This window comes from Dasypus novemcinctus, chromosome 19 (assembly GCF_030445035.2).
Source record: "Dasypus novemcinctus isolate mDasNov1 chromosome 19, mDasNov1.1.hap2, whole genome shotgun sequence".
Lineage (NCBI taxonomy): Eukaryota > Metazoa > Chordata > Mammalia > Cingulata > Dasypodidae > Dasypus > Dasypus novemcinctus.
The window spans coordinates 51,858,964-51,886,802 of NC_080691.1; the positions used below are offsets into that span (position 1 = coordinate 51,858,964).

General features: G+C 43.5%; 2 protein-coding genes and 1 long non-coding RNA gene across 8 annotated transcripts in view; all 3 read right to left on the bottom strand.

The window, feature by feature from the left end:
* Nucleotides 1-8,562, bottom strand: part of CLTCL1 (clathrin heavy chain like 1) — a 110,639-nt gene extending 102,077 nt beyond the window's left edge. For 2 of the 4 annotated variants that reach the window (XM_058281808.2, XM_058281810.2), the window contains exon 1: nt 8,389-8,546. In XM_058281808.2, coding sequence (XP_058137791.1) covers nt 8,389-8,430 — 42 coding nt within the window. In that variant the 5' untranslated portion in view covers nt 8,431-8,546. Of the gene's footprint in view, nt 1-8,388 lie in introns of all 4 variants that reach the window. The other 2 variants (XM_058281809.2, XM_058281807.2) reach the window with 2 other exon arrangements.
* Nucleotides 5,248-7,581, bottom strand: LOC139436989 (uncharacterized). The gene is made up of 2 exons (XR_011646540.1): nt 7,519-7,581; nt 5,248-5,423 (listed from the first exon to the last, which is right to left on the bottom strand). It is a non-coding gene; the product is annotated as an uncharacterized lncRNA (long non-coding RNA).
* Nucleotides 8,563-22,397: 13,835 nt separating the features above from the next.
* The window catches only part of HIRA (histone cell cycle regulator), a 121,316-nt gene continuing 115,874 nt past the window's right edge, over nt 22,398-27,839 (bottom strand). For all 3 annotated transcript variants that reach the window (XR_011646541.1, XM_058281812.2, XM_058281814.2), the window contains one exon: nt 22,398-23,285. Coding sequence is in view for 2 of the 3 variants with exons in the window: in XM_058281812.2 (XP_058137795.1) it covers nt 23,169-23,285 (117 nt within the window). In the remaining variant the exon portion in view is untranslated. The remainder of the gene's footprint in view (nt 23,286-27,839) is intronic.

Consider the following 27,839-nt stretch of genomic DNA (forward strand, 5'->3'; position numbering starts at 1 on the left):
ATGTAGAGAATCCTGATTTGAACAAACCATATGTATAAAATATTCGAGGTGGGGAAATTTAACAAGGACAAGGTATTTGATAATATTGAGGGATTATTGATTTTTCAGGTATGATGCTACTAGGTTTATTTATTTATTTTTAAAGATTCATTTATGTATTTACTTCTCCCCCCCCCCTTCAGTTGTCTGTTCTCTCTATTTGCTGCATATTCTTCTTTGTCCGCTTCTGTGGTTGTAAGCGGCCCAGGAATCTGTGTTTCTTTTTGTTGCATCATCTTGTTGTGTCAGCTCTCTCTGTGTGCGCACCATTCCTGGGCAGGCTGCGCTTTCTTTCACACTGGGCGGCTCTCCTTATGGGGCACACTGCTTGCACGTGGGGCTCCCTTACGCAGGGGACAGCCCCGCGTGGCAGGGCACTCCTTGTGCGCATCAGCACTGCGCATGGGCCAGCTCCACATGGGTCAAGGAGGCCTGGGGTTTGAACCGCGGAACTCCCATGTGGCAGACGGACGCCCTAAACACTGGGCCAAGTCCACCGCCTATTTTTTTTTTCAAATATAGAGTTCTTTGCTTTTAGAGATATATATTAAGGTTTTTAAAAATGGAATAAGATGCCTGGAGTTAGCCTCAAAATAATTTGGTAATGAATGGAGATAAATAAAACAAAACTGGCCACATGTTGGTAAGTAACCATTCTTGACCTGTTTAACTAATACACATTGTTTTTTAAATTATTTTTTAAAATTTAAAAATTTTTTAGGGAGCAGAGGTGGCTCAAGCCATTGGATGCCTCCCTCCCATATGGAAGGTCCTGGGTTTAGTTGCCAGTGCCTCCTAAAAAGACAAGCACACAACAGACAGACACGCAGAGAGCAGATAGCAAGTGCAAAACAAGGGTGGAGGGAGAAACAAATAAATAAAAATAAACCTTAAAAATTGTTTTTAAACTAATACACTTTGCAGTAGCAGAATAAGACTGGAAGCTCCTTGACAGAGCTGTACACTTAAGTGGGCCTAGATTTTTCAAACTGTCACTTTATTCTTAACTTGGGGATCAGTGATGTGCTACTTTGGTGACATTCTGAATTCAACTCCAAATATCCTCAAGAATTTGTACCTGATTTCTTGATTACATTGCATTCTTAAATATCAATTGAATCAAGTTCCTTATAAAGAGCATATACACACATTTGTGGCCTTTCAACAATATAAATGTACCTCACACACAAAAGACAGTGTTTTAATATCTGAGACCAGGGGGTTCAAAAATAAATGAGAGACTATTAGAACTAAAAGAAATGAATACAGTCCATCTCGACAAGGAGTGGCCTCTGTTCAGTCTTTGGAAACAGGCAGGGGCAGTTTTCACTGTACAATGATTAGAGAACTCAGCTAGCATTTACTGCACTAGGGTCAGAAATGATAAACACAGGACACTCTCACAAAAAGAACTTTTACACCTAAAATACCACCACGCCCTACACCATATGCAGAAAGAGTCCCAAGTAAGTTACATGCCCAAAGCCAGTTTTGTTTGTTTTAAACTAGTTAGTAGAAATAACTCAGGACTCCTGATTCCTAGTTAATTATTCAGATAGGTAACCTCATTTACACACTTAAAACAGCCCACATAAGTTGAGTTAATCGAAAGTAGACAGGATAACTATCTAATCATCCTTTTTGGTTCTTAAGACCTGCAATTAAATGAATCCAAATTCAAATGTGATACTGGGAGAAATGTAAAAAGAAATTACTCATATGATAGCCTTATGGTTTCTATATATAAAGGGCTCAGGGGCAGTATCTGCCTGGGAAGGTTGCAGCTATGTTAATACAGGACCGTTGCTGAAAACAGCAGTTGCCCATGTCAAAGAAGCCAGCAGTGCTCAGGTTGCACCAAACATCTCCATGTGTTTCATGCCTCAGTGCCTTTTTCCTGCTGTGTCTGTCTCCTTTTCTGTCTTACTCACTGAAAAGGCCTGGAATATTGTCTAGCACATAGGTATTAATTAGTAATAAAGTTATTTGTTTAGGTAACAGAATTAGCTCGTCTGCAGTGAAAGAAAGCACCCTTTATATTTTAAACTTATCAACAAGCTTTTCCTAGCTTAAGAAAGGGAACATGTAAATGAGAGTCTATGAAGAATGATGATACTAAGGTCTTTTCTGGAACTTACATTCTATGACCAGGTCGGTTCAGGGATAGTTTAATAACATCTCTATAGTCGTTTAACAGAACCTCTCTCAACTGACACCATGGCAGGCTTTTCTTATTTTAAAAACCAATGCATAAGACCCTATATTTATCCATGTTAAATGTCAGCTGGTTGGATTCCAGTCTGTCAAGATCTTTTTGGATTCTAATTTTGTCCCTGAACTTTGCTACCCCAGCTTGGCGGTATCCTTCTTCCAGCCAGCCAAGAATGATGGTAATCTCCCTGGCATGGGGGCCACCAATAGGCCTTAAGCAAGACCAGTGAAAGAAGAAAATATGTAAGATGAGACTTATAGCAGATTAGGTAAAGAAGCAAGGGAGGGGAGCAGATGTGGCTCAAGTGATTGAAGCTTGCTTCCCACACAGAAGGTCCTGGGTTCAGTCCCCAGTGTCTCCTAAAAACAAACAAGCAAACAAATGAAAAAACCAACTCAGGGAAGCCAGTGTGGCTCAGTGGTTGAGTACTGGCTTCCCACACATGAGGTCCTGGGTTCAATCACGGCTCTGGTATATCTAAATAAATAAATAAGAATGGGAAAGAAACACTTGGAAAGGCAAGAGAATGCAAAGAAATACATATAGGATGGAGTGGTAGGGCACCAGCATCTCCTATCCCAGGAGATCACTAAACAATATTGCCAAATTCATGCTGTGATCTGTGTGTACTCTTAAGGAAAGCTCTTTAGACTGTATTATGTTACAAAAGTCAAGAGCAGGAGAGTATTTATAGTAGGATTCTTTTAAACACTTTGGAAAGACAGTGGTTTCCTTCACTGTGCTTTCCTCTGGGGAGAGGGACACAGAGGTTGAATAGCAAGGCTTTAATTTTCATTTCCATACTTTTCTTTTGGGCTAGTCCTCCCATGTAGGTAATACTTTAAAGCTGGTTCCAGAATTTTGTCCCAGCTACAGAATGCTGAAATACCTGGGTAGACAGGAACCTTGACTTAGGTTGTCTCCCAACACACTGAACCCAATAAACTCAAAAAAGGACTAGTAATCTTGTGCATATTAAACCCAATAAATTAAAAATGGACTAGTGGGAAACGGACTTTGGCCCAGTGGTTAGGGCGTCCGTCTACCATATGGGAGGTCCGCGGTTCAAACCCCGGGCCTCCTTGGCCTGTGTGGAGCTGGCCATGCGCAGTGCTGATGCGCGCAAGGAGTGCCGTGCCACACAAGGGTGTCCCCCGCGTGGGGGAGCCCCACGCACAAGGAGTGCGCCCGTGAGGAAAGCCGCCCAGCCTGAAAAGAAAGAGCAGCCTGCCCAGGAATGGCGCCGCCCACACTTCCCGTGCCGCTGACGACAACAGAAGCGACAAAGAAACAAGATGCAGCAAATAGACACCAAGAACAGACAACCAGGGGAGGGGGGGAAATTAAATAAATAAATAAATCTTTAAAAAAAAAAACAAAAAACGGACTAGTAATCTTGTGCAATGTAGGGACTTTTCACTCACCAGGCCACTGTGGTGGGCACAAAGGCTCACTGCCCCCACCCCCCCCCCAGACATCCCAGTAAGCAGGTAGTTACTGTCCTTACTTGGTAAGTAAGGAAGTCAGAAGTTAAATGATCGGCCCAGTTTCTATTTCCAGTACAAGGATCATCAATCAGTCTGCCAACAGGCAAAACATAACAGCCTATACAATACCATGAAAAACAAAACACCAAACCTCTAACACCGGTGTACAACGTTAGGGCACTCAATGAGTCTACTGTGGTTTTGTCTTAGTACATCAAAATTGGTCTCACAAAAGGAGATGGCCAAGGTATGGCAACCTAAAATAAAAGTGCATTGAACTATGGATGCAGTGTCCCCTACATGGGTATAGACTCCCAGCAACCATAGAAAGACATGGAGCTCATAAGGGACTGTTCCAGTTCAAGCTCAACCACCTCCTTCACAGTTCTGTTCCCCCTCACGTGTGAAGGATTCAAACACCAACCTCTTTCGTTAATTATGAAAAATGACTAACATTACTTAGAAGGCTGGTTCATTCCTGCTGCACTTGCCCCATCTACCTCTCAGAGCCTGACTTAATCTGCCTAAAGTGGGTACATGCAGAGGTTTTTTGTTTGTTTGTTAATTGTGGTTACATATATATAGAACACACACACACAATTGCATTTTAATCATTTTTAAGTGAATACTTCAATGGTCTTAAGTACATTCACAATGCTGTGCTACCATCACCACCATCCATTACCAAGACTTTTTCATCATCCACAACAGAAACATTGTACCTATTAAGCAATATTTCCCCTTTCGCCCCCTCCCTCCTGCCCCTGGGGACGTCTAATCTACTTCTGTCTCTATGACTCTCTACGTTGCCTATTCTAGTTCTTTCATACAAGTGGAATCACATAACATCTCTCTTTGTGTCTAGCTTCTATCACTTAGCATAATGTCTTCAAGGTCCATCCACGTTGTAACAGGTTGCAGAACTTCGTTCCTTTTCGTGGCTGAGTAATACTCTACTTTATAGATAGACCACATTTTGTTTTTCCATCCATCTGTTGATGGACTCTTGGTCAGAGGTGTTTTTAAAGCTCCAGGCAATTCTCACATACAGAACGAGAGACTCAATAAGACCAGTGACCCTCTTTCCCCTATAATTTGCATAGCTCTCAAACTCCATTTAGATATCACCTCATATATATAATACATAAATTAGAATATCCAGGGAACGAGTTTATATGTTTGCTAGGTATTACATTTCAAAACTCTTTAAACTAGCAGCAGCTTTTTTATACAGTTGGAAGAGAAAATCACTCAGGGCTCATGATAGAATGTCTATGCCAATGAATTGCTCTGCCATTTCTTCTCTGAGTTAAAGTGTCATAAGTGTTCATGCTTTAGCTCTCCCCACCCCCTTCTAAGATAGCACAAATGGTAACAACCTTCAGTACTCAGGTATGTGAATATAAAAAAATGTTCAACTTGTAAATATAAGAAAAACACTTCCATAGAACCAGTCCTCTTCTCAAAACCAGGGCAACAGGATAAATAAAAACAAATAAATAGGTAAGATCTTAGGCAGAAGTGGAAGAAATACTTTATTACAACTGCATTAGACATAAAGTATAGTTTCTGCTCCACATGCCTTCCTATAAAGTTGATTGTAGAATAAAAGTTCCCGTATACTGATTTCTATTTTCTCACTGTTCATTACAAAACCATAGTTTTTCCTCTAGGGGAAATCTGGCCTGAGGATTTTCAAATGAAACAAACAAAAATTAAAAACAGAAAAAAATATTACATTTAGAATCCTAAGTGTAAAAGTTTCTCCCTGCATGGCATAGAAACTGAGCTCTAAAGGAATGATAAGTTTAAATGAACAGAACTGATAATCTACCAGTCCCCAGTCTATATTCCCCTCTCCTAATACCATGCAACTTAATAAGTGGAGAACTTATTTCTACTTTATCTTCATAAGGAATTTTTGGTTTGGAGGAGTGATCAGATTAATAGAGGGGAGACAGAAAGCAAGTGAGATAAGAAGGACTTTTAATAAACAGGTGAGCTGTCTGAAGGGCCTGAAAAAGCCTACAAAGCCTTCATTAGATCATCTACATTATAACTAATCAATCATTGATCATGTAATCATATTATGATATTGATTTAATTGCTTCATAGATTGGAGGCCTAATATGTACCAGGCAGTGGGAATATAATTCCTAACAAGAGGCATTCCTGAACCTCCCTGAGCTTATAGTATAGGGAGGATAAAACAGCAAAAATACCATGGGATAAGGGCCCCAATAAGGGAAGCCCCCAAAGCCTTGGGAGCACAGAGGAACAAAGGGCTCCTAACTCTGACAAGTCAGGGAAAGCTACCTGTGAGAGATACTAGGAGGCTAGGTGAGAGTTAGTAGGGTAATGAGAAGGGTGAAGGGAAGAATGTTCTTGAGAGAGGCAACCACACATGCAGCGACCACAGACAAAAGGGCCAAGGCTCCTGAGAAGGTCCTGCGGCCCAAGAAGAGGAGGCAGGTTAGCTATGCAGGCACTGGACTGGGCAGAGCTTTAAGGGCACTTGGCATCTGGCATTTTCATCCTGGAGGCACTCATGGAAGGGCTTGAAGCATATATTTGTCCTTCGAGAAGGTCACTTGGCCTGTGTGGTAGGGAGTGGACTAGAGGAGGGCAAGGTCAGAGGTGGAGAGAACGAAGACAGTTAGGGCAATTGAGGCGCAGACAATACATAGCACAGTCAGCAGGCATGAGGTGAGGAACGGTCCAGTTTAGGGTTGCCAATTTCTCCAAGACATCTGCTGGCAGCCCGAGGGGGCAGTGGCGGGCAGTTTTGGAATGTCAGCTGTAAAGGAAGCATGTGCTGAGGAGAAACGAGGAATGCAGAACAGCCTCAAACCCCTGGTTCCTGTTAGAGACCACAAACCACAGAGTTTCATTCACATGTTTTGTATACCACAAGCACATTTTCCAGATGATAAAACACATCCCTTCGAGACATTATAAACTTTGATGGAAACTTAATACAGTGTATTGCTTCCCTGCCTTTGAAAATGGAACATATTTGGATAGTAGTTAAAAGCACAGACTTTGGAGTCAGACACCTGGGTTCAAACCTAAGTTCTGTCACGTAACAGCACTGTAACCTTCCCATGTTCTAGTTAGCTCAGTTATCATGAGGAGTAAATTCAATGAGATTTCTAAAATACATAGAGTGACTGGCAAGAGAAATGGTTAAAGAAATGATAACTATATTATTATATTACTATTATTAGCAGCAGCTTTGTTGAAGAATGGAGTCTACAGACTAGCTGAGTGTTCCAGAGATTTCCACACAACCCCAGCTGTCTCACTAATCAAGTGACCCTGGCAAGACACTCCAGGCAGCAGGTTTCCAATATGTAGAATGAGGGGATTTGACTGGTCACTGTAAAACTCCAAAGCCTTTTTCATTTGGATATAAGGTTAGAAATGCCCATGCTATGAGAACATCATCTTTCAATCAACCATTCCTTGCTGGCTGTATAGCTCTGCAGTCAAAAAGGCTTGAGTCTATTGGGAGCTGATGTAGCTCAAGTGGTTGAGCGTCTGTTTCCCATGTAGGAGGTCCTGGGTTCAATCCCTGGTACCTCCTAAAAAAAGAAAAGACTTGAGTTTGAGTTCTGCTCTTCACTGAATGATAGAAGACAATTTATTTAATGTGTTTGCACCTCTGTTTTTTCACCTAGAAAACAAGAAATATTACTTACCTTGTAGGATTGTAATGATTTCACATGAAGCACTAGGACAGAGCCCTTAGCTATTACTCTTCTAGCCCTTTCTCCTCACCTGTAAAATGTAATATCACTCTTGGCAGGTGACACCTGTGAGTGAGATGATGCAAGTGACGCACTTGGCACAGCACCTGTACAGAACCCCTATTCAAACACACGTAGGCGATCTTTCTTTCCTGGAGCACAAATATATCAGCAGAGTTAGCAACAAAACAAATTGGGGGCTGTTCTTGTATTGACGGGGTCTTACTAAAGCACTCCGTGAGGAGTATTGCCCTGTGGCCTTTTGACAGCCTACCCTATTAATCCACCCTAAAGATCACGACAGACCACATGCGGTCTCCGGGGTCAGGGTCTCAGGATGCTAAAGAGGAACTCAGGATTAGGCGCAGGCAGAATTTAGGGTTACACAGCCAGCAATCGGAAAACGTGTGCATCCTTCATGGGCCTCGCTAAACTTCGTTTTGGGTCAGAGACACCAGGGGATCCTCAAACTCTCGGCTCTCCCCACCTTTGCTCTCGGCATTCCATCAAAGGCTTTAAGGGTCTGGAGAACAGAACGGCCGGCAGCGACCCTTCCAGACTGTCCCTGGTGGACACCGAGCGGCGCCCACGGAACACCCCCCCCCCTTCCGACCCCCTCCCCGCCGTCCGGGCCGCCCTGTCCGGTCCCTGGGCCCCCGTCCTTCCCTGTCCAGGCCCCTGACACCCCTGTCTGAGCCGTCCAGTCCAGTCCATGGACGCCCGGACTCCCGAGCCCTCCTAATGCGGTCCCCGGACCCCCTTGTCCGAGCAGCCGTGCCCGGTCCCAGGGTCAGTCAGGACCGATGTCTCAGGGGTCCGATCAGGGCACAGCTGACGGGATGCGCGTGCGCCCTCCGACCCCCGCCCGGCACCGACTCCCGCCCCGAAGCGCGGGCCTCACCTGGAAGTGCTCCTGAAAACGAATGGGGAGGATCTGCGCCATGGCGGGAGCACCACAGGCAGGAGGCTCGGGGCGAAGCGACACCGGCTTCCCTCGCGCGGGCGACTCTCCTCGCGCCGGCAGAGGCCGCGGCTGGGGCGCGACCCGCGCACGCGTACAAAGTCACCGCTCACTGAGTGGGATCCCTCCGCCCGTCGCCGAGCTAAGGTGCGCGCCAAGTAGTCCGCGCCGTGCGCTGAGCTGCACTCCCGCCACCTCCAGACCAGAGTGGGTCAGAGTGGGTCTGCGGAGTGGGTGTGCGCGGGAAGGTGGAGGGGCCAGGGCTACCATCAGCAAGTTCCCTGGGTGAGGGGTTTTCAGAAAAAGAGAAATCAAATCTAGAGCATGGGGTTGGGGGAGATGGGGGCGGTGCTAGCAGATCTACGCCAAACTCGGGACATTTGGATTCAGGGCCACTTTTCTCATTCAGGCATAAATGTGCGGGGCTCACTGTAAAGGAGCCTCGGAAGTGTACACTGCGGATGTACTTCTGCAGAAGGCTCAGCCAGGGCTCTTTAAGGAACCCTTTCCCTATTGATTCTGTTGCGGCGTGAACAGTGTCAGAAAAGCAGGGTTGAGAGTCAGCAAAGATCATGTAGCTGCACGTGATCAACCGGAGTCCAGCGAAGGCGGCCTGAATTGCCTAGGGTCGCACAGGAGTAGCAGCAGTTCTGGACCTGGAGCCCACACTTGGTTTGTCAGTGGCCATTTGTCTTTCCGGGACACCATGTGAGGTTGGGTTTCGCATGCAGAGGAGTAGCCGCATAAAAGATGTTTCTCAGGGAAAGGGAAGCCCTTGGCGTTCTGCATGTGCACTCAAGGTGTACTCGATATCCTCCTTGGTAATTGTAGTGGATCATCGAGGGTGAAGAACACGGTGATGGTGAAACTATTGGAACACACTAGCTTGACAATCTAGTGGCCAAAAGAATATTCCGGAACAGACTGCTCACTTATAAATTTCTTTTCCACTGTTAGCAGAAGTCCTCTTTAATCTTAGACATGTTGCCCTTTTCAGTGTCTGTGTGGTCTCATCCCCTAAGAAGAGAGCCAATTCTTGTGAATAGTACTTCATTTCCCAAATTTCCCAAGTTTGGCAACAATGCACATGACCCTAAGTACTCTTAACCCCAAACATTATATAAATCCCTCAGTATTAATAGTATCATTGCCGAAATCATCTGTCCCAGGGCTTGAGCCAAGACTAAAAATTATATTTTAAAAGAATTTTAAGAAAATTGTGGTTAGCAGAAGGACATGATTGGTATTAAGTTAGGACCTTGCCCAGAGTCTGTACTTATAATGTTCTGACTTGGAAAGGATTTTAATATTCTCACCATGGGTGGGTGCCAAGTAGTCCTGCAAGAAATCTTTCAATGCTTTGTGCTGATTTCTTATCTTTACTATAGGAATGATGAACATGTACAACTCAATAATGAAAATGCTGTAATAATGATTGAAGTGATGAATGCACAACTATGCGATTATACCAAATACTGTTGATTGTACACTTTGGATCAACTGTATGCTTTATTAATAGTATATCAATAAAATTGATTTGTTTAAAAAAATACGGCTCAAGTCCTCTACAAGATTGGGAAATAAGGCCCTTCGGTTTATCAGCTGATTTTGACTAGGCAAGGGTGGGATAGCTAGTTGTAATCCCTCCTCCAAGGAGGCCTGATCACCCTGCTGGGGGTGATCCTATCAGTTGTCCTCCTCAAATTTTGCTTTAAAAAGATGTTAAAAAAAATGGCGCTCACGGCGGCAGACTTGGCCCAGTGGTTAGGGCGTCCATCTACCATATGGGAGGTCCACGGTTCAAACCCCGGGCCTCCTTGACCCGTGTGCAGCTGGCCCATGTGCAGTGCTGATCCGCGCAAGGAGTGCTGTGCCACACAGGGGTGTCCCCTGCGTAGGGGAGCCCCACGTGCAAGGAGTGCGCCCCATAAGGAGAGCCGCCCAGCATGAAAGAAAGTGCAGCCTGCCTAAGAATGGTGCCGCACACACGGAGAGCTGACACAACAGGATGACGCAACGAAAAGAAACACAGATTCCGTGCCGCTGATGACAACAGAAGCAGACAAGACACAGCAAATAGACACAGAGAACAGACAACGGGGTGGAGGGGGTAAGGGGAGAAAAATAAATAAATAAATAAATCTTTTTTTTAAAAAAATGGCGCTCACAAATGACATCTATCAGAGCTGTGTACTGTGTCTCAGACATGCAACTCACTGTCCAAAATGGACGAAGGGCATATGAAGATACTGAGTTTGTCTTTTGGGGAACCCTCAAAAAGTCAGGGGTAGATTGGTAGGTGTCAGTCCTATCACATCCTGCCACCTTTCCCTGGGACCCACAAAAATATCTTGTAAAGGGCTATAAGATTCTCTAGGGTAGAATTACTAGATTAAAGTGTAGATATCACCAAATTGCTCTTCTCACAGCTTTGCCAACACAGTGTTATAAAAAAATTTTCACTTTGACCAATCCAATGGGTTATATATATATTTTACATAGAAAGCTTTGATGTAGTATGAATTTGCCTTTTTCTTGCGAGCAATATCAGCCATTTTTCATATGTTCAAGAGTCAGCTGTGGGAAGCAGATGTGGCTCAATTGATAAGAGTGTCTGCCTACCATATAGGAGGTCCAGGGTTCAAACACAGGGCCTCCTGGCCTGTATGGTGAGCTGGCCCACATGCAGTGCTGCCGTGTGCAAGAAGTGCTGTGCCACACAGGGATGTCCCCTGTGTAGGGGAGCCCCACGCACAAGGAGTGCACCCCTCGTTGAGCCACCCAGCGCGAAAAATGCACAGCCTGCCCAGGAGTGGCGCCACACACATGGAGAGCTGACGTAGCAAGATGACGCAACACAAAGAGACACAGATTCTTGGTGCCACTGACGAGAATGCAAGTAGACACAGAAGAACACACAGCGAATGGACACAGAGAGCAGACAACCAGGGGCAGGGGGTGGGGGGAGAAAATTAAATAATAGTCTTTATTTTTAAAAAAGAGTTAACTGTATTTTTTTCTATTAATTACTTGTTCTTTTTTGTGTGTGTGTGTGACATACAGAAGAGTCCAGGTTGGGGATTTTAGGGCACGTTATATTTCTGTCCTGAGTGATATTGATAACCACAAATCCTAAGCTACATCACCCCCACCAGTATGGGGGGAAAAGCCTGATATAAGTCACCCCCACGTACAATAAAGTGTCCTGCTTTACTTAATGCTGGGGTTAGGGTAGTACCAGTTAGGCTATAAATGGGTATCTCTATCTTTCCTTTTAGTTAGCTGGCCATCAGCAGATCACCAGTTCCTCTGATGCTCAACCAAAGTCCATCCAGCCACCTGTATTAGCAGTACCCATTTCTATATAGGTGGTACAGTGCGGCTAAAGAGGATACTGCTATTCCCAGGCCAAGTAAGCCCAGACTTGAGGTGTACCCATGCACCTGTGTGGTGCTCTATACCCCAGCAGTACTGCACTCACTAGATTCTCCAGTGTGCCAACTGTAGGCACTAGTCATTGTACACTGGGCTGCCTTGTCATATATTGCAGTAGTGTTATTGCCATAATAAGTTTAAATTCAGGCTCAAGAGTACTGTCCTCAGAATCAAACCACACTATTTGGTTACAATTGTCACGAGGAACCTCTCCCAGTTAGGGCCCAGCGCCACTTCTGTTTTCAATACAAAAGGAGTTCTCTTCCAAAGTTGTGACACTCCCTATCGGGAGCTCTTGGGCTTAAAAAGATGTTTCCCACGTCCAGTGGAGTCCACCATACTTGTGTATAGAGTGGTTTCTGAGTGACAGTAGGTCATACATTCAGTAGGCTGGTGTGGTCCACCATGTGGTCAGGTTGGCCTTAATAATGTGGAGAGATGGCCCATAATCTTCATTCAAATGCTAACAGAGCCAACAGTAAGTCTGATTGGAGCCTCTGACAAAAGCTTGGATCATCGAGGCCCCATGGGTGATGGACTTGTTCATCGCTGGGAGAGAGCCTGGGGAGAGAAAGACCCAACATTGCTACCCACCCCCTTACATCCCAGGGGTGAAGATGCTCCTGCCCAACAACCAGAGGTGAGGCTTGCCCACCCAGGCATCTGCCCAAGCCCCAAAACTACAACTTTTTTGATGACTCATTGCCCCTCTCATTTAACCCAGACTTTTTGGCCCCAGTTATCTTGTCCTGAGAGTGAAATGATGTCCTGAACAAATATGACATAACCTATAATGTCACCCACCTGTACCTAAGAGCTGGGAGTCCAGACATAATCAGAAGAACCCTCGCACTTGGTGTTCTGTCACCTGTTCCCCCATTTGCACAGAATCCCACAAGAGGGAAGTACCCGAGGGTAGCATCACCTCAAGGTTGGAATTGGGGGCCCCTTGTGGTAATACTGTTGCAACCCAGACCACAGACCACCCCAGGGAATGCACTCCAGTGGGAAAAAAAAGAAAAAGAGCCGTTGGGTATAAGAAGACTGGGATTCCTCAGGCTGTAGCAGTTTGATATGGCTATGAATTCCAAAAATAGATATTGGATTATGTTTGTAATCTGAGCTGTACCTGGGCGTGATTGTTATGATTAGGGCTTTAATTGGGTACATTATTAGGGCATTAGGGCAGAGATAAAAGGCATGGCAAAGGCAGAGTTGGGGGGTTTTGATGTTGGCGTTTGTTGCTGAAGTCTAAAGCTGGAGTCCTGGCTCAGCGAGGAGAGAAGCAAGCCCCAGGAACAGAGGACCTGAGTCAGGAGAAGAACACAGAGGAACAGAGACGGCTCCTTAGACACAGCAGAAGCCCCAGGGAGAGAGATGACCATTTGTCTGATAGTCTACAGCTGACTTTATGGAGCAAGGCAAAGCCTAAGAGCCTCAAAGTCTACAGCTGACTTCATGGAGAAAATAGAGGACCTGAACCCAGAGAGAAGCAGGACCTAGGAAGAGAGGAACCCGGGAAGCAGCCATCTTGCTCCAACATATGAAAATAGACTTTGGTGAGGGAAGTAACTTATGCTTTATGGCCTGGTATCTGTAAGCTCCTACCCCAAATAAATACCCTTTATAAAAACCAACCAATTTCTGGTATTTTGCATCGGCATCCCTTTGACTGACTAATACACAGGTGTATACCCTAATCAGGTGACCACCTGATCCTCTACCCACTCCAAGCTCAGTATTTTGCAACTTACACAGTGTATTTCCCTTCCACTGGAATGTAGTGTTTCATGTCCAAATAGCTTTAGTTAGATGGGGGAGGGTACCACCCTGTAAGTTGTCCTTTCTGATGGTTTTGTGTATTTGTGTATTTGTTTCAGTCTTCCATTTCAATGCTCCAATGTTTTACTGCCCCTTGTGCTTGGGGGTGGAAGCATGAAAGGTCCATCTTATACCATGGGAGTGTGTCCATTGCTGGGTCACTTGTGCCATAAATGAAGCACTTTGAGCTGATTGGAATCTGGTTGGGTATCTGAACAGGTATATCTCCAGGGCAGGGTGGTCCCAGCATCTTCATGACACACAGAAATTGCTGTCCCCTATCTGGAGTATGTGTCTATGGCAGTACCACTGGAGCTGATGACTAGGGGGCAGTGGTCTTATGTAGTTGAGCTGCCACACTCATATGGGACCTAATGTGGCCCAGGTCACCACATTGCATGGCCTGGTCTTGTTGTCAGGAGTCAAATGTCTGTGCTGCATCTTTGGCTTCTGCTTTTCTATTGTGAGTCCTTATTATTTGGCCTGCTTTTGCATTCTGTGTCCCATTCAGTGGTGGATCCAGCAGGCAATTGTGGCAACTTGTTGGGTGCATGCTTGTCAGTGTGGGAATTCCATTCATGTTTTGCTTCCAATGGCTTTTTGTCATGGGTGTCAACATAGGTAATGAGAAGGACTTCCCAGTTTGCAAGCTGTTGCCACAGCCCTTGACCTCATACTGGGGAGCCTCTAGTAGCCCAATAATTGATTTGCCAGTTCCCAGATCATATGGTTAACTCATTTGCAAAAGCCCATGAGTTTGTAAATATGTAGCAGGAAGTTGTGGTTGGAGTACTCTTCATAGCCATTGCCAATGCATGGAGTTCAGGCCATTGGGAAGAATGCTTTTGTCAAGTTTCATGCAGTAGGTGACCATTCCAAGGATGGCCGCAGCAGCCCAAAGGACTCCACCAGCCTTGAGTTTTGCCAATCCATGAACCAAGATATTTTAGTTTACCTGGCTGTTCAAGTAAATACTATGCAATGGGTTGGCTTAAACAATGGGAATTATTTTTTCTTTTAGATTTATTTTATTTTTTTCTCCCACCTTCTCCCCCTTGTTGTTTTGCATTTTGCTGTCTTTTTTTGTTGTGTGCTGGTCTTCTTTTTAGGAGGCACTGGGAACTGAACCTGGGACCTCCCATGTGGGAGGGAGACACCTAATCATTTGAACCACCTCCACTTCCTGCTTTGCTGTGCTCTCATTAAGCTTTCCTCTTTGTGTCTCTTGTTGCATCACCTTGTTGCATCAGCTTGCCACACCTGCCTGTTGCATCAGCTTGCTGTCTTGCTTGTCTTCTTTAGGAGGCACTGGGAACCTCCGTTCCCTGCTTGTTGTACTCTCATTATGTTTTCCTCCTCTCTTGTTGCTTCATCGTGTTGTTTCAGCCCCCTGCACCTACCCATTTTGTCAGCTGTCTTGCTCATCTTCTTTTGGAGGCACTGGGAACTGAACCTGGGACCTCACATGTGGTAGGTGGGAGCTCAATCACTGGAGCCACATCCACTTCCCAGTGGGAATTCAATGGTTCATGGTTTTGAGGCCAGGAAGAAGTGCAAATCAGGGCATCATCGAGGCAATGCTTTTCCCCTGAAAAGTGGTGTTTTGGGGTTGGTTGCCAGTGATATTTGGTCCTGGGCTCTGTCACAATGCAATGCAAATATGGTGTTTTTTTTTCTGTTCTCTTCTGGGTTCTGTTGACCTTCAGCTTCTTGCTTCCTGTGGCTTTCTATCTATCTTTGAATTTCATTCTGCTTATAAAGGACTCCAGTAAAAAGATTAAGACCCATTCTGATTGAATTGGGCCACACCCACAGGAATGTATTAAGTTTAAAAACATGTTTTTCTGGGGTACACAGGCTCTAAACCACGACATAAACTATACTATCAGCTAGAACATCTTTGAACTGAGGGCCCCACTTAGCCAAGGGAGGAGGAGCAGCCCCTGAGGGACACTCACCCCCTCTGGTAAAACATTTATTTGTTCATGGATTCAGCTGACTCCCTGAGGCCCTTGTCAGGCTCTGTCTTGGACATACCATTTTCATTTAATAACAGAGCTTTGCTGAGCCTATCCTACTTTATTAGTAGGATTAGTGAGTACCCACCTGAGGATGGATGGCTCTGGTCTTAGTCACACATGGTGCATCAGTGAACAGCATACCAGTCTCCTGTGTGGGTTACCACCTGAAGGGGCCAACCCATTAATCTGCAGTAATCTATTGTCAGCATCAAGGCCCCTGAGACCTTTATTACTGGCCAGTTTGGGCTGTTGAACTGTGAAAGGATGGTTCTCAACACACCTGCCAATAGCAAGTCTTGAACCAATAAAGCAATGTTCTTTTCCCCACATGGAAGGCAGTATTGCTTTTGTTGAACAATCCCACACGGTCTGTGGCAACTTTGGTGGTGGCTTGAATTTCTTCTAAGGAGACATATCCCCTCAGGCAACTGAGCCACAGGCAGTAAAATGTCAGTATCTGTAAGGCAATCAAGATCAATGGTGCCCAAAATGACCCAAAGGACCCCACCCATGGGTCACCGTTTCTTTTCCAAAGCTCACCCCCCCAATGCCACCAGGTTGTCCTTGTCTGGGGGCATGGTCACTTGAGCACAAGTATCTAACAGCCCCTACTCCCTTTCCCCCTTCCACCCAAATAGGAGCATAGGGCTGTTTCTTCCTGGGGGGAACCAGAGACCTTGGCCCCACCCCTATTATTTCTTCTTAAAGAGAGTGAGATTAGGGTACATATGAGGAAGACCACATGTATCTGAACTTCATCCCTTTTTACAGCTGATATTCCATTGTATGTATACATTACAATTTCTTTATCAATTTGTCCGTTGTTGGACACTTGGGTTGCTTCCATCTTTTGACTATTATTATTTTTTTAATCCTTTAGTTTCTTTATTGTAAAACGGACAAAATAGTAACCTGCTACTCCATCAGTTTCTTAAAATATGTAGGGGAGCAGATGTGACTCAAGTAGTTCAGTGTCTTCCTCCCACAAAGGAGGTCCTGGGTTTGGTTCCTGTGCCTCCGAGCACTTTCACTGTCAAAAGTTGTTCCTTCTGCCAAGAGTGCACTCCCCCAGACGCGTGTTGTCTCTTCTCCATTTCTTCCCAGTATCTACTCACATGCCACAGCGCAGGTGTCCCCGGCCTCCCGCCTCACATGCCACGGCACAGGTCATCTTTTGACAATTATGAATAATGCTGTGAACATTGGTATGCAAATATCAGTTTGAGTCCTTGTTATCAAATCTATTGGATATATACCTAGAAGAGGAATTGCTAGGTCATATATTATTCTATAGTTAGAATTACTCCCTAAATATTTTACATTTCCATGAACAATGAATGAGAGTTCCTATTTCTCTGCATCCTCTCCAACACTTGAATTTTTTTTTTTGTTACTATTTCCATGGAATATCTTTTTCCAAACTTTCACTTTCAGCCTATTTGTGTTCTTGTACTTAAGGTAAGTCTCTTGTAGACAGCATATAGATGGCTCATGGGTATGTTTTTTAATCCATTCTGCCAGTCTGTATCCTTTGATTGGGGAGTTCAATTCATTATCATTCAATGTTATTACTGTAAAGGCATTACTTACTGACCATTTTATCCTTTGGCTTTCCTATGTCATATCTTACTCTTGCTTTCTTTTTACCCTTTTAGTTACCTTTTCTAATAATCTTCATTTCTACACTCTTCTTCAAGCCTCTCCTGTCTTTTCCTTTCAGCTGCAGCTCCCTTTAGTATGTCTTGTATGGCTGGTCTCTAGGTGATGAACTCTCTGAGTTTCTGTTTATTTGTGAAAACTTTAAACTCACCCTCATTTTTGAACGACAGTTTTGCTGGATAAAGAATTCTTGGCTGGCAGTTTTTTCTTTAAGTATATTAAATATACCACTGCCTCCTTGCTTTCTGATGAGAAATCAGCACTAAGACTTATTCAGTGTCCCTGGTATGGATTTCTTCTGCTGCTTTCAGAATTCTCTCTTTATCTCTGGCATCTGACATTCTGAATAGTATGTGTCTCAGTGTAGGTCAATTTGGATTTGTTCTGTTTGGAGTATGTTGTCCTTCTAGGATATTAATATTTATGTCTTTCATAAGGGTTGAGAAATTTGTGGCCATTATTTCCCCAAATATTCTTTCTGCCTTTTTTTTGTTCTTTTCTCCTTCCAGAACACCTGTAACACATGTTTGTGCATTTCATCCTGTCATTCAATTCCCTGAGATTCTGCTTAATATTTTCCCATTCTTTTCTCTGTTCTTCTCTTTTCAACTTCAGAAGTTCTGTCTTCTAATTCACTTATTCATTCTTTTGCCATTTCATATCTGCTATTGTATGCCTCTAATTCATGTTTAATCTCACCCACTGTGTCTTTCATTCCCCTAAGACAGGGATTCTTAACCTTTTTTGTTCCACAGATCTCTTTCCCAATCAGGTGAAATGAATGCTACTGTAATTTATTTATTGCATGCATTCATAAGAAAAGGAAATGCTAGATTTCAGTTAGAGGTCAGAGAAAATAAAGACAATAAGTTTATTTTTTCAATTCAAGGTCACAGACCCCCTGAAATAACAGTGGGCCACTGGTTAAGAACTCCTGTCATAAGATGTTACTTTTCTCTGCAAGCTTTCAAATTCATGTTCACCCAATGTCTTATTCTTTATCTCTTTAGCCGTATTTTCCTGCAACTCCTTGAATTGATTTTGGAGGTTTGTGTGAACATCATTGATGAGATGTTTTAAGCCCTTTGTCTCCTCAGGATTTTTAATTTGTTCCTTTGGCTGGGTAATATCTTCCTATTTCTTTGTATTCCTATTTCTTTTGCTGATTTCTAGGCATCTGACTCTGTTGGTGATTTTACTCTGATGGTCAATTTCTCATGCTTGCCTTGGATTTTACTACTGGGTAAATCTATTCTAAATCTTCAAAATTATCCTGTTTAAGTATTCAAAACAGGGCCAGGGACCCACATATGAGAATAGGGACAGGAGAGACTAAAAAAGCCTTTTTATTTCCTTCACTTTCCTGGCCTGCCAGCAGATAGTCCTCTTCGGCAACCCTTTTCATGGAGGTCTCTTCTAACCTCCACTGGCTGGAGATTAGAAACCACATTCAGCCCTCTGCTGCACCCTCCCTCTTCCCTGGGAGGAAAGTGACCACTCCTCTCTGTCGGGTTTACTGAGATCATTTGTCTTGAGGGTGGGAGATGGGTGCTGTTTCCTGCCTTGGGGGCAAGTAATGCAGTTTTTTTTGGACCTCTTCTCTGTCTCACTCCCTCTTGGAGGATGTGCATGGCACTCCACCTGTATGCAAATCCCAAAAGCAGCTGTTTTGGACAGCTTCTGCCCTCCCTCCACTGTTTTTGTAAGAGAGGTGAGCCCTGATGACCTACTATGATACCATCTTCCTGGAACTCTGTTTTGTTTTGTTCTTTTTTAATGGTGTCTCATTGTGGTTTTGAAGTGCAATTCCCTAATAGCTAGTGATGTTGATCATATTTTCATGTGCTTTTTTGGCCATTTATATATCTTATTTAGAGAAATGTCTATTCAAGTCTTTTGCCCATTTTAGAAATGGTTTGTTTTTTTATTGTTGAGTTGTAGGATTTCTTTATATACTCTGGATATTAAACCCTTATTGGATATGTGGTTTCCAAATATTTTCTCCCATTGAGTAGGTTGTCTTTTTATGTTCATGACAAAGTACTTTGTGGCACAAAAGGTTTTAATTTTGATGAGATCCCATTTATCAATTTTTTTCTTTTGCTGCTTGTGCTTTGTGTATTAACTCTAAGAAACCATTGGCTACCTCAAGATCTTGAAGATGCTTTCCTACATTTTTTTTCTAGGAATTTTATGGTCCTGGCTCTTACATATGCTGTTTTCTTCTAAGAGTTTATATATAGTTCTGGTTCTTATATTTAAGTCTACGATCCATTTTGAGTTGATTTTTTAAATTAAAAATTAAAAAAAATTTTTTTTGAGATTTTTGAAAAAAAATTGTATTGATAAATATTAATAAAGCATACAATTAATCCAAAGTGTATAATAACTTGTGTTTGGTATAATCACATAGTTGTGTGTTCAATGAGTTGGTTTTTGTATATTGTGTGAGGTAGGAGTCTACTTTCATTCTTTTACCAACGGAGATCCTGTTTTCCCAACACCATTTGTTGAAGAGACTGTTCTTTCCCTATTGAGTAGACTTGGCACTCTTTTCAAAAATCAGTTGACCAAATAATATAAAATAAAAATAAAAATGAGAACAAAAACAAATGGAAAAAATATTAGTTGGCCATAAATGTAAGGCTTGATTTCTGAACACTCCATTCAATTCTATTGGTCTATATTATCTGTCCTTGTGCCAATACCATCCTGTTTTGGTTACTGTGGTTTTGTAATGAGTTTTAAGATCAGAAGTTGTGAGTCCTCCAACTTCATTCTTCTGTTTCAAGATGGCTTTGGCTATTCAGGGCCCCTTACCCAACCATATAAATTTGATGACTGGATTTTCCATTTCTGCAAAGGTTGTTGGAATTTTGATTGGGATTGCATTGAATCTGTACATCATTTTGGGGGTAGTAGTAACATCTTAACAATACTTAGTCTTCCAATTGGTGAACATGGAATGCCTTTCCATTGATTTCTTTTAGCAATGTGTTATATAGTTTTTTGTGTGTGTACAACTCCTTTACATCCTTGGTTAATTTATTCCTAGATAGTTCATTCTTATTTGGGTAATGTTCATGCAAAAGTTGTAAATTGAACTTTTTTCTTGATTTCTTCTTTATATTGTTCGCTATTAGTATATAGAAACTGCCGATTTTTGCATATTGTACTTGGATCCACAACTTCACTGAATGCATTTATAGCTTTGTTGTAGCACTTGTAGCTTTGTTGTGGAGTTTTCTGTATATAGGATCATGTCATCTGCAAATAGGGAAAATTTTACTTCTTCCTTTCCATTGTTGATGCCTTTTCTTTTCAATATTTAGTGTTCCAAGCTATGAACATGGAATATCCTCCCATTTAGGTCTTCTTTGATTCCTTTTAGTAATATCTTGTAGTTTTCCATTATAAGTCCCTTACATCCTTAGTTTTACTTATTCCTAGGTATTTGACTCTTTTAGTTGCCATTTTCCTCCTCTTCAGATTGTTCATTACTAGTGTATAGAAACACTACTGATTTGGGGGTGTTATTTGGGAGCATTTTCTAACTGCCAGGGCTTTGCTTAAATTACCCATTTAGTCTTTACAACCATGTCTCCATCTGACAGACTGAGGGCCAGATGTTTGCTGGCTTGGTCCCTAGATGGCCTGTTGGTTAAAAGGCCATGTGCATCTTGCAGGTCCACAAAGTTCTCAATGCCTTGTTGCAGAATTGTTAAAGGAGTTGCATGTTGAGTCTCTGGCTCCTTATTCCTTAAAGAACAGTTCACAAGAAAAAAGTAAAAGAAAAGAAAAGAAAAAAAGAAACAGAACAGTTCAAGCTTGCAGCCTGACATTTGAGATATCTGTGCCCAGCACTCTGCATGCTGGCTTTGTGGGCAAGTCAGTTGAGGCATGTATGTATGAGTCTCATTGAATCACTTGAAATATGAGTGAGACAGGCAGTAGGATAATCACTAGGCAGGATAAGCAGACAGAGAGATGTCAGTGGTCAGAGTCAGCTAGGCTTAGTGATTCCAAGTCTAGGACCCCTCCCCCCAGGATCCCAAATAGCCTGGAGAGGTCCAGGGCTTAGGGGTGGAGGGTGCTCCATCTGCACAGTGCTTGAAGATTCTATGGTTCTATCTTGTCTCTTGTGTATATCAGAATCAGCAACTGGACCACTTTTTTTTTTAAATTTCTCTCCCCCCTCCCCCAGTTGTCTGTTCTGTGTCAATTTGCTCCGTGTTCTTCTTTGTCCCCTTCTGTTGTTGTCAGCGGCATGGGAATCTGTGTTTCTTTTTGTTGCATCATCTTGTGTCAGCTCTGTGTGTGTATGGCGCCATTCTTGGGCAGGCTGCACTTTTTTTCGCGCTGGGCGGCTCTCCTTACGGGGTGCACTCCTTGCACATGAGGCTCCCCTACGCAGGGACACCCCTGCGTGAGAGGGCACTCCTTGCGCGCATCAGCACTGCGCACGGGCCAGCTCCCCACGGGTCAAGGAAGCCTGGGGTTTGAACCACGGACCTCCCATGTGGTAGATGGACACCCTAACCACTGGGCCAAGTCCACTTCCCTGAACCACTTTCTAAGACAATTCCAGTTTTTCAGATAATTGCTTGAAGACCCAAGTACGCACATACTGATTTCCTTCTGGGAAACTGGCCATGTAGCCAGGCTGGGAAACCACTCAGGAGGCACTGGCGTGGTCCAAGCAGGCTGGTGCAGCCCCGGTGCCTAGTGTGATCAGGAACCTGGGGTACAGTTCAGCAAGAGCCAAGGACCTCATTGCCTTGCTCAGGAGATGACACATGAAAGGTAACCTGCCATCCACAACTCAGCCTAAGATGCTGCATGATCAGGGCAATGACTCCCAAGCTGTGAAATGAATTTCTGCCTGGAGGGATCAGGGAGATTAGACAAACTCAAAGGTTCCAACATCCTGTCACTGACCGCTTTAGGAGAGAAGGATCCACAGTGTGGAGAGGAAGGTGGAAAGTTAGAAGGAAAAGGCAGAGGAAGCCAAGATAGTTTGGTATCCAATGCGTGTTCATTTATTTTACACTTACAAAAGAAATTGCCCACCCCTTCTGCCCCATCCCCCAAAAACAGTCTCTTTTTACAAACATTTAAAAATTAAAACCAAATGAAGATAGACAAGTTAATTTCAGTACAATTATTTTTCAATGTAGCTGTCATAATTAGAGTTTAAATTTCCTACAAGTGACCAATGTCCAAGTGACTTATAGGGAAATCCTGATTATTGGACAAAAGGAAAATTCCATATTACAAGTTAGCAAATTCTAGTACAAAAATAGTCCGTGTTGGAACAGCCTTTCCTTTTACATAGGTCTCAGGTCCGTCCACTGACTGCATAATACGTTAATGTTTCAGGATTCTCTCTTTCACAAATGGCTCATTTGTCATAGCTGAAGCAGCATGGCGCCTCCAGTGGCAGGGGCTAGTGTCCACCTTGGAGCCGTGCTGGATTCAGCTGGCTTGGGAGTGCCACACTGACCCCAAGGCAGCAGGGCAGAGCCCCAGCCTCAGCTCCATACAGGGATCCTGGAGGGAGGGCCAAGTTGTGGGCAAAGCTGCCCCCTTCTGAGGGAACGTAAGGCCCAGGACACAGGAGAGGTCCAACCAGGAGCTGGGCCCGGTGCTGGTGTAGGACACCACATCTCCTGCCAGTGTCTCCTCCTTCTACTGTAGCTGGGCCAGGTGAGAGGTGGCCCTGGGCGTGGTCAGCGGTGAGAGCATGGCCCTGCCCTTGTTGTAGCTGGGGCAGGCCGGGGCAGGCTACTTGTCCCTCAGGATGTCGAGCTGTTCTTGACACTCGGTGAAAAGGCGCTGGAAGCGGAGATTCTGTCCAATGACTGGCAGCAGCTCCTTTAGCAGCTCCCTCTTCCGTAGACCCTGTGGACAGAGGAATGCCAGCTGAGTACAAGTGGTGGTAAGGAGACTGGATTGTAGGAGACTTTGCTGGCCTGGCAGAGACCCTTATGCTTACTCTACTGAAAACTATCCAACACCTGGAGAAACCAGAGGAAAAGACAAACAATTCCTCTGCATCTTGAGAAACCTGGGAAAGCTGAAAAGCTGAGCTCATGTGTGCATGTGGGATGACATGAGCAGCTAGTGTGTGTTTGTGTGTGTGTGTGTAGGATGGATGTGTGGGGCTGATATATGTGGGTCTGCTTTGGCCCTTCTGCAACATGCACTGCCAGGCAAAGTGGACTCCACTGCACAGTTCAAAAGCGCAGACCCTGTGGAGAATGCCACCTTAAAGGAAAAACAACCAAACAGACACCCTGTAAACCTTCGGAATCATAAGCATTGGAAGAGAGAATCCAAGAATTTAAATTAGCATGATTCAGTTATATACAATATGTGCACTATGTGCATATCTCTGGCTCCCTGCTTTCAGTTCTTTTGGGCAGATATACCATTTTACATTGCCACCAGCAGTGAATGAGTATTCCAATTTCTCCACAACCTCACCAACATTTTATATTTTATATTTACTTTAATAGCAGCCATTCTAATGGGTGTGAAATGGTATCTCATTGTGGTTTTGATTTGCATTTTCCTGGTGGCAAATGGTATTGAGCATATTTTTATATGCTTTCTGGCCATCTGTATGTCTTCTTTAGAGAGATGTCTAATTCAAGGTTTCTGACCATTTTTAAGCTGGGTTATTTGTCTTTTTGTTGTCGAGTTTAAGAATTTCTTTATATGTTCTGGATATTAACCTTTATCAAATACGTGGTTTCCAAATAAAAAATTAATTAGCCATGATTAATATACTTGATGACAAGACTAGATATGATAGGAAAGAACCAAGTGTAGACAACAGGTTTGAGAAATACAGGGTTGAGTCAAGGCACACAGGTGAGAAGATAAGCAGCAGAAGGGGAACTGCTGGAGACCAAATCAGAGTGGAGGATCAGAGGGAGGTTAAGTCAGTGGTTGAGCAGGGAGGCACAAAGAGGTAAAAACCATAAAGGGAAAGTAAAGGGAGATGGAGGGCAGTAGCTATGCCTGACATTTACATAATAGGCTCGCATAGGAGAGAGAGAAAAAGTGGAGAAGGAAATATTTAAAGAAATAACATAAGTAAATTTCACATAAAGAAAAATAAATGGCTTTAGGTTGAAAGGCTTCACTGAGTGATGATCAAATAAGACATGGAATAAATGCATGAAATATAAATAATTTGAGGATATCAAAAACAGAAAAACTGCAAATGCTTCTAAATAGCAAAAGCATTTCACTTACAAAGAAAAAGTTGCCAAGGTTCACATTAAGTATTATTTTTTTAACATATTGAAAAAAAATCCTTACAACCTAGACTTTTAAGTCCAGTTAAAAAGTTATCTATATACAAGGACATAATAAAAATATTCTTAGGTTTATAAGGCCTTAGAAAATTTGCCATAGGGAAGAGTCACCTTGAAAATGCTTTTGGAGGAAATATTGAAAAGTAAGAAGAGACAAATTGAGAAGATGCTAAAAGAGGTATGGAAGGCAATGTGATAAACTCTCCTGCTAAATGAGTATTGTGGTCTTAAAAAACTAAGCAAACAAAACATTTAAGGGACCTGACTTGTTGGACATATACAGAATTGGGATACCCACAACTAGAAAACATGCATTCTTCTCAAGAATACATGTAACATATAAGAAAATTGCCCTGCAAACAAACCTCAACAAAATAACAGGTATCATTTTGTTAGCCATGGGACAAATCCAGCCTGCCACCTGCTTCTGTAAATAGTTTTACTGCAATGTAGCAACATCTACATCTTTATGCATCATGCTACAAAAGCAACTGAGTAGGTAGCAACAGAGACTGTATGGCCTGCAAAGCCTAAAATATTTACTATCAGGTCCTCTACAGAGAATGTTTGTGAAAAGCTAATATAACTATGTTCTCTTATTAAAGCACAACTGAGTAAAACTCAAGGGTTAAAGAGGAAATCAATTCTAAATAACTGGGAAGTGGATTTGGCTCAACGGATAGAGCATCCACCTTGGGAGGTCCAAGGGTCAAACCCAGGGCCTCCTGACCCATGTGATGAGCTGGTCCACGCGCAGTGCTGATGTGTGCAAGGAGTGCCATGCCATGCAGGGGTGTCCTCTGGGTAGCAGAGCCCCACGTTCAAGGAGCGTGCCCCATAAGGAAAGCCGAGCCGCCCAGCGTGAAAAAAGTGCAACCTGCCCAGGTGGTGCCGCACAGGGAGCTGACGCACCAAGATGACGCAACAAAAAGAAACACAGATTGCCGGTGCCACTGACAAGAATACAAGTAGACACAGAAGAACATACAGCGAATGGACACAGAGAGCAGACAACGGGGGTAGGGTGGGGGGGGGCGGTGACAAGGAAGGGGAGACAAATAAATAAAAAATAAATCTTAAAAAAAAAAATTCTAAACTGAAATTACGGATGACTTTTAAGTGAATGGTAATAAAACATTAAATATACCAACACTGGTGGATGGTGCAAAATGGGGCTTTTAGATATTTACACCTATAAAGCAGCTTATATTAGAGAACATAAACACTGACAAAGACCTAAGAGTCCAACCTAAGGCATTAGAGAGGAAAAATAAAAATACTTTAAAAAACAGGAAGATCAGAAACGGACTTGGCCCAATGGATAGGGTGTCCGCCTACCACATGGGAGGTCTGCAGTTCAAACCCCGGGCCTCCTTCACCTGTGTGGAGCTGGTCCATGCACAGTGCTGATGCACACAGGAGTGCCTTGCCATGCAGGGGTGTCCCCTGTGTAGGGGAGCCCCACGTGCAATGAGTGTGCCCCATAAGGAGAGCTGCCCAGTGCAAAAGAAAGTGCAGCCTGCCCAAAAATGGCGCCGCACACACGGAGAGCTGACGCAACAAGATGATGCAACAAAAAGAAACACAGATTTCTGGTGCCGCTGATAAGGATAGAAGCATCAAAGAACACAGAGAATGGACACAAAGAGCAGACAACTGGTAGGGGGGCGGGGGAGGGGGGAAGAGGAGAAATAAATAAATAAATGAATCTTTAAAAAACAAAAACAAAAACAGGAAGATAATTAAGAATTGAAATCAATGAAACTGAAAACAAAAATTCAATAGAGACGATGAATAACAAAATATATCTTTAAAAGATTAGATTAGGGAAGCGGATGTGACTCAAGTGATTGGGCTCCTGTCTACCATATGGGAGGTCCAGGGTTTGATTCCTGGGGGCCTCCTGGTGAAGTCAAGCTGGCCCATGTGGTGAGCTGGCCCGAGCAGAAAGCTGGCCTATGCAGAGTGCTGGCTGGCATGGTGAGCTGGCGCAGCAAGATGACGCAACAAAAAGAGACACAGAGGAGAGATAATAAGAGATTCAGGAGACCAGGGAGGTGAGGTGGAGGAAAAGATTAAGCTCCTCTCTCCCAATCTGGAAGTTCCCAGGATTGGTTCCCAGTGCTGCCTAAAGAAGACAAGCAGACACAGAACACACAGCAAATGGACACAGAAAGTAGACAGAGAGCACAAAACAACAAGGGGTGTAGGGAGAAATAAATTAATTAGAAAAAAAATCTTAAAAAACGCCCCCAAAACAAAAAAATCCCAACAAAGAAAAGTCCAGATGGCTTCACAGGTGAATTCTACCAAGAATTTTGAGAATTACCACCCATCCTGTTTAAACTCTACCAAAAAATTGAAGAGGAGGGAAAACTACCCAATATATTTTATTTTATTTTATTTTTTTAAAGATTTATTTCTCTCCCCTTCCCGCCTGCCTCAGTTGTCTGTTCTCTGTGTCTATTTGCTGTGTGTTCTTCTTTGTCCGCTTCTGTTGTTGTCAGCGGCATGGGAATCTGTTTCTTTTTGTTGCATCATCTTGTTGTGTCAGTTCTCCGTGTGTGCGGTGCCATTCTTGGGCAGGCTGCACTTTCTTTCGCACTGGGCAGCTCTCCTTACGGGGCTCACTCCTTGTGCGTGGGGCTCCCCTATGCGGGGGACACCCCTGTGTGGCACGGCATTCCTTGTATGCATCAGCACTGTGCATGGGCCAGCTCCACATGGGTCAAGGAGGCCCAGGGTTTGAACTGCGGACCTCCCACGTGGTAGACGGACGCCCTAACCACTGGGCCAAGTCTGCTTCTCCCAATATATTTTATGAAGCCAACATCACCCTAATACCAAAGCCAGATAAAGACACTACAAGAAAAGAAAATTACAGACCAATATCTCTAAAAAATACAAAGGAATAAGAATAAAAAGAGGTGGAGTAGGAAAAAATAAAACGAAATGAAATAGAGAAAAAAAAATAGAATGAATTAAAAGTCCAGAGAGATGAGTAGAGAAAAAGACAAGAAACAAAATAGAAAAATGTAGGATGAATTAAAAGGCTGGACAGATGAGAAGAGAAAGAAAAAAAAAAAAAAAAGGAAAGAGAAAAAGAAAATAAGACCAAATAAGAAGTGGT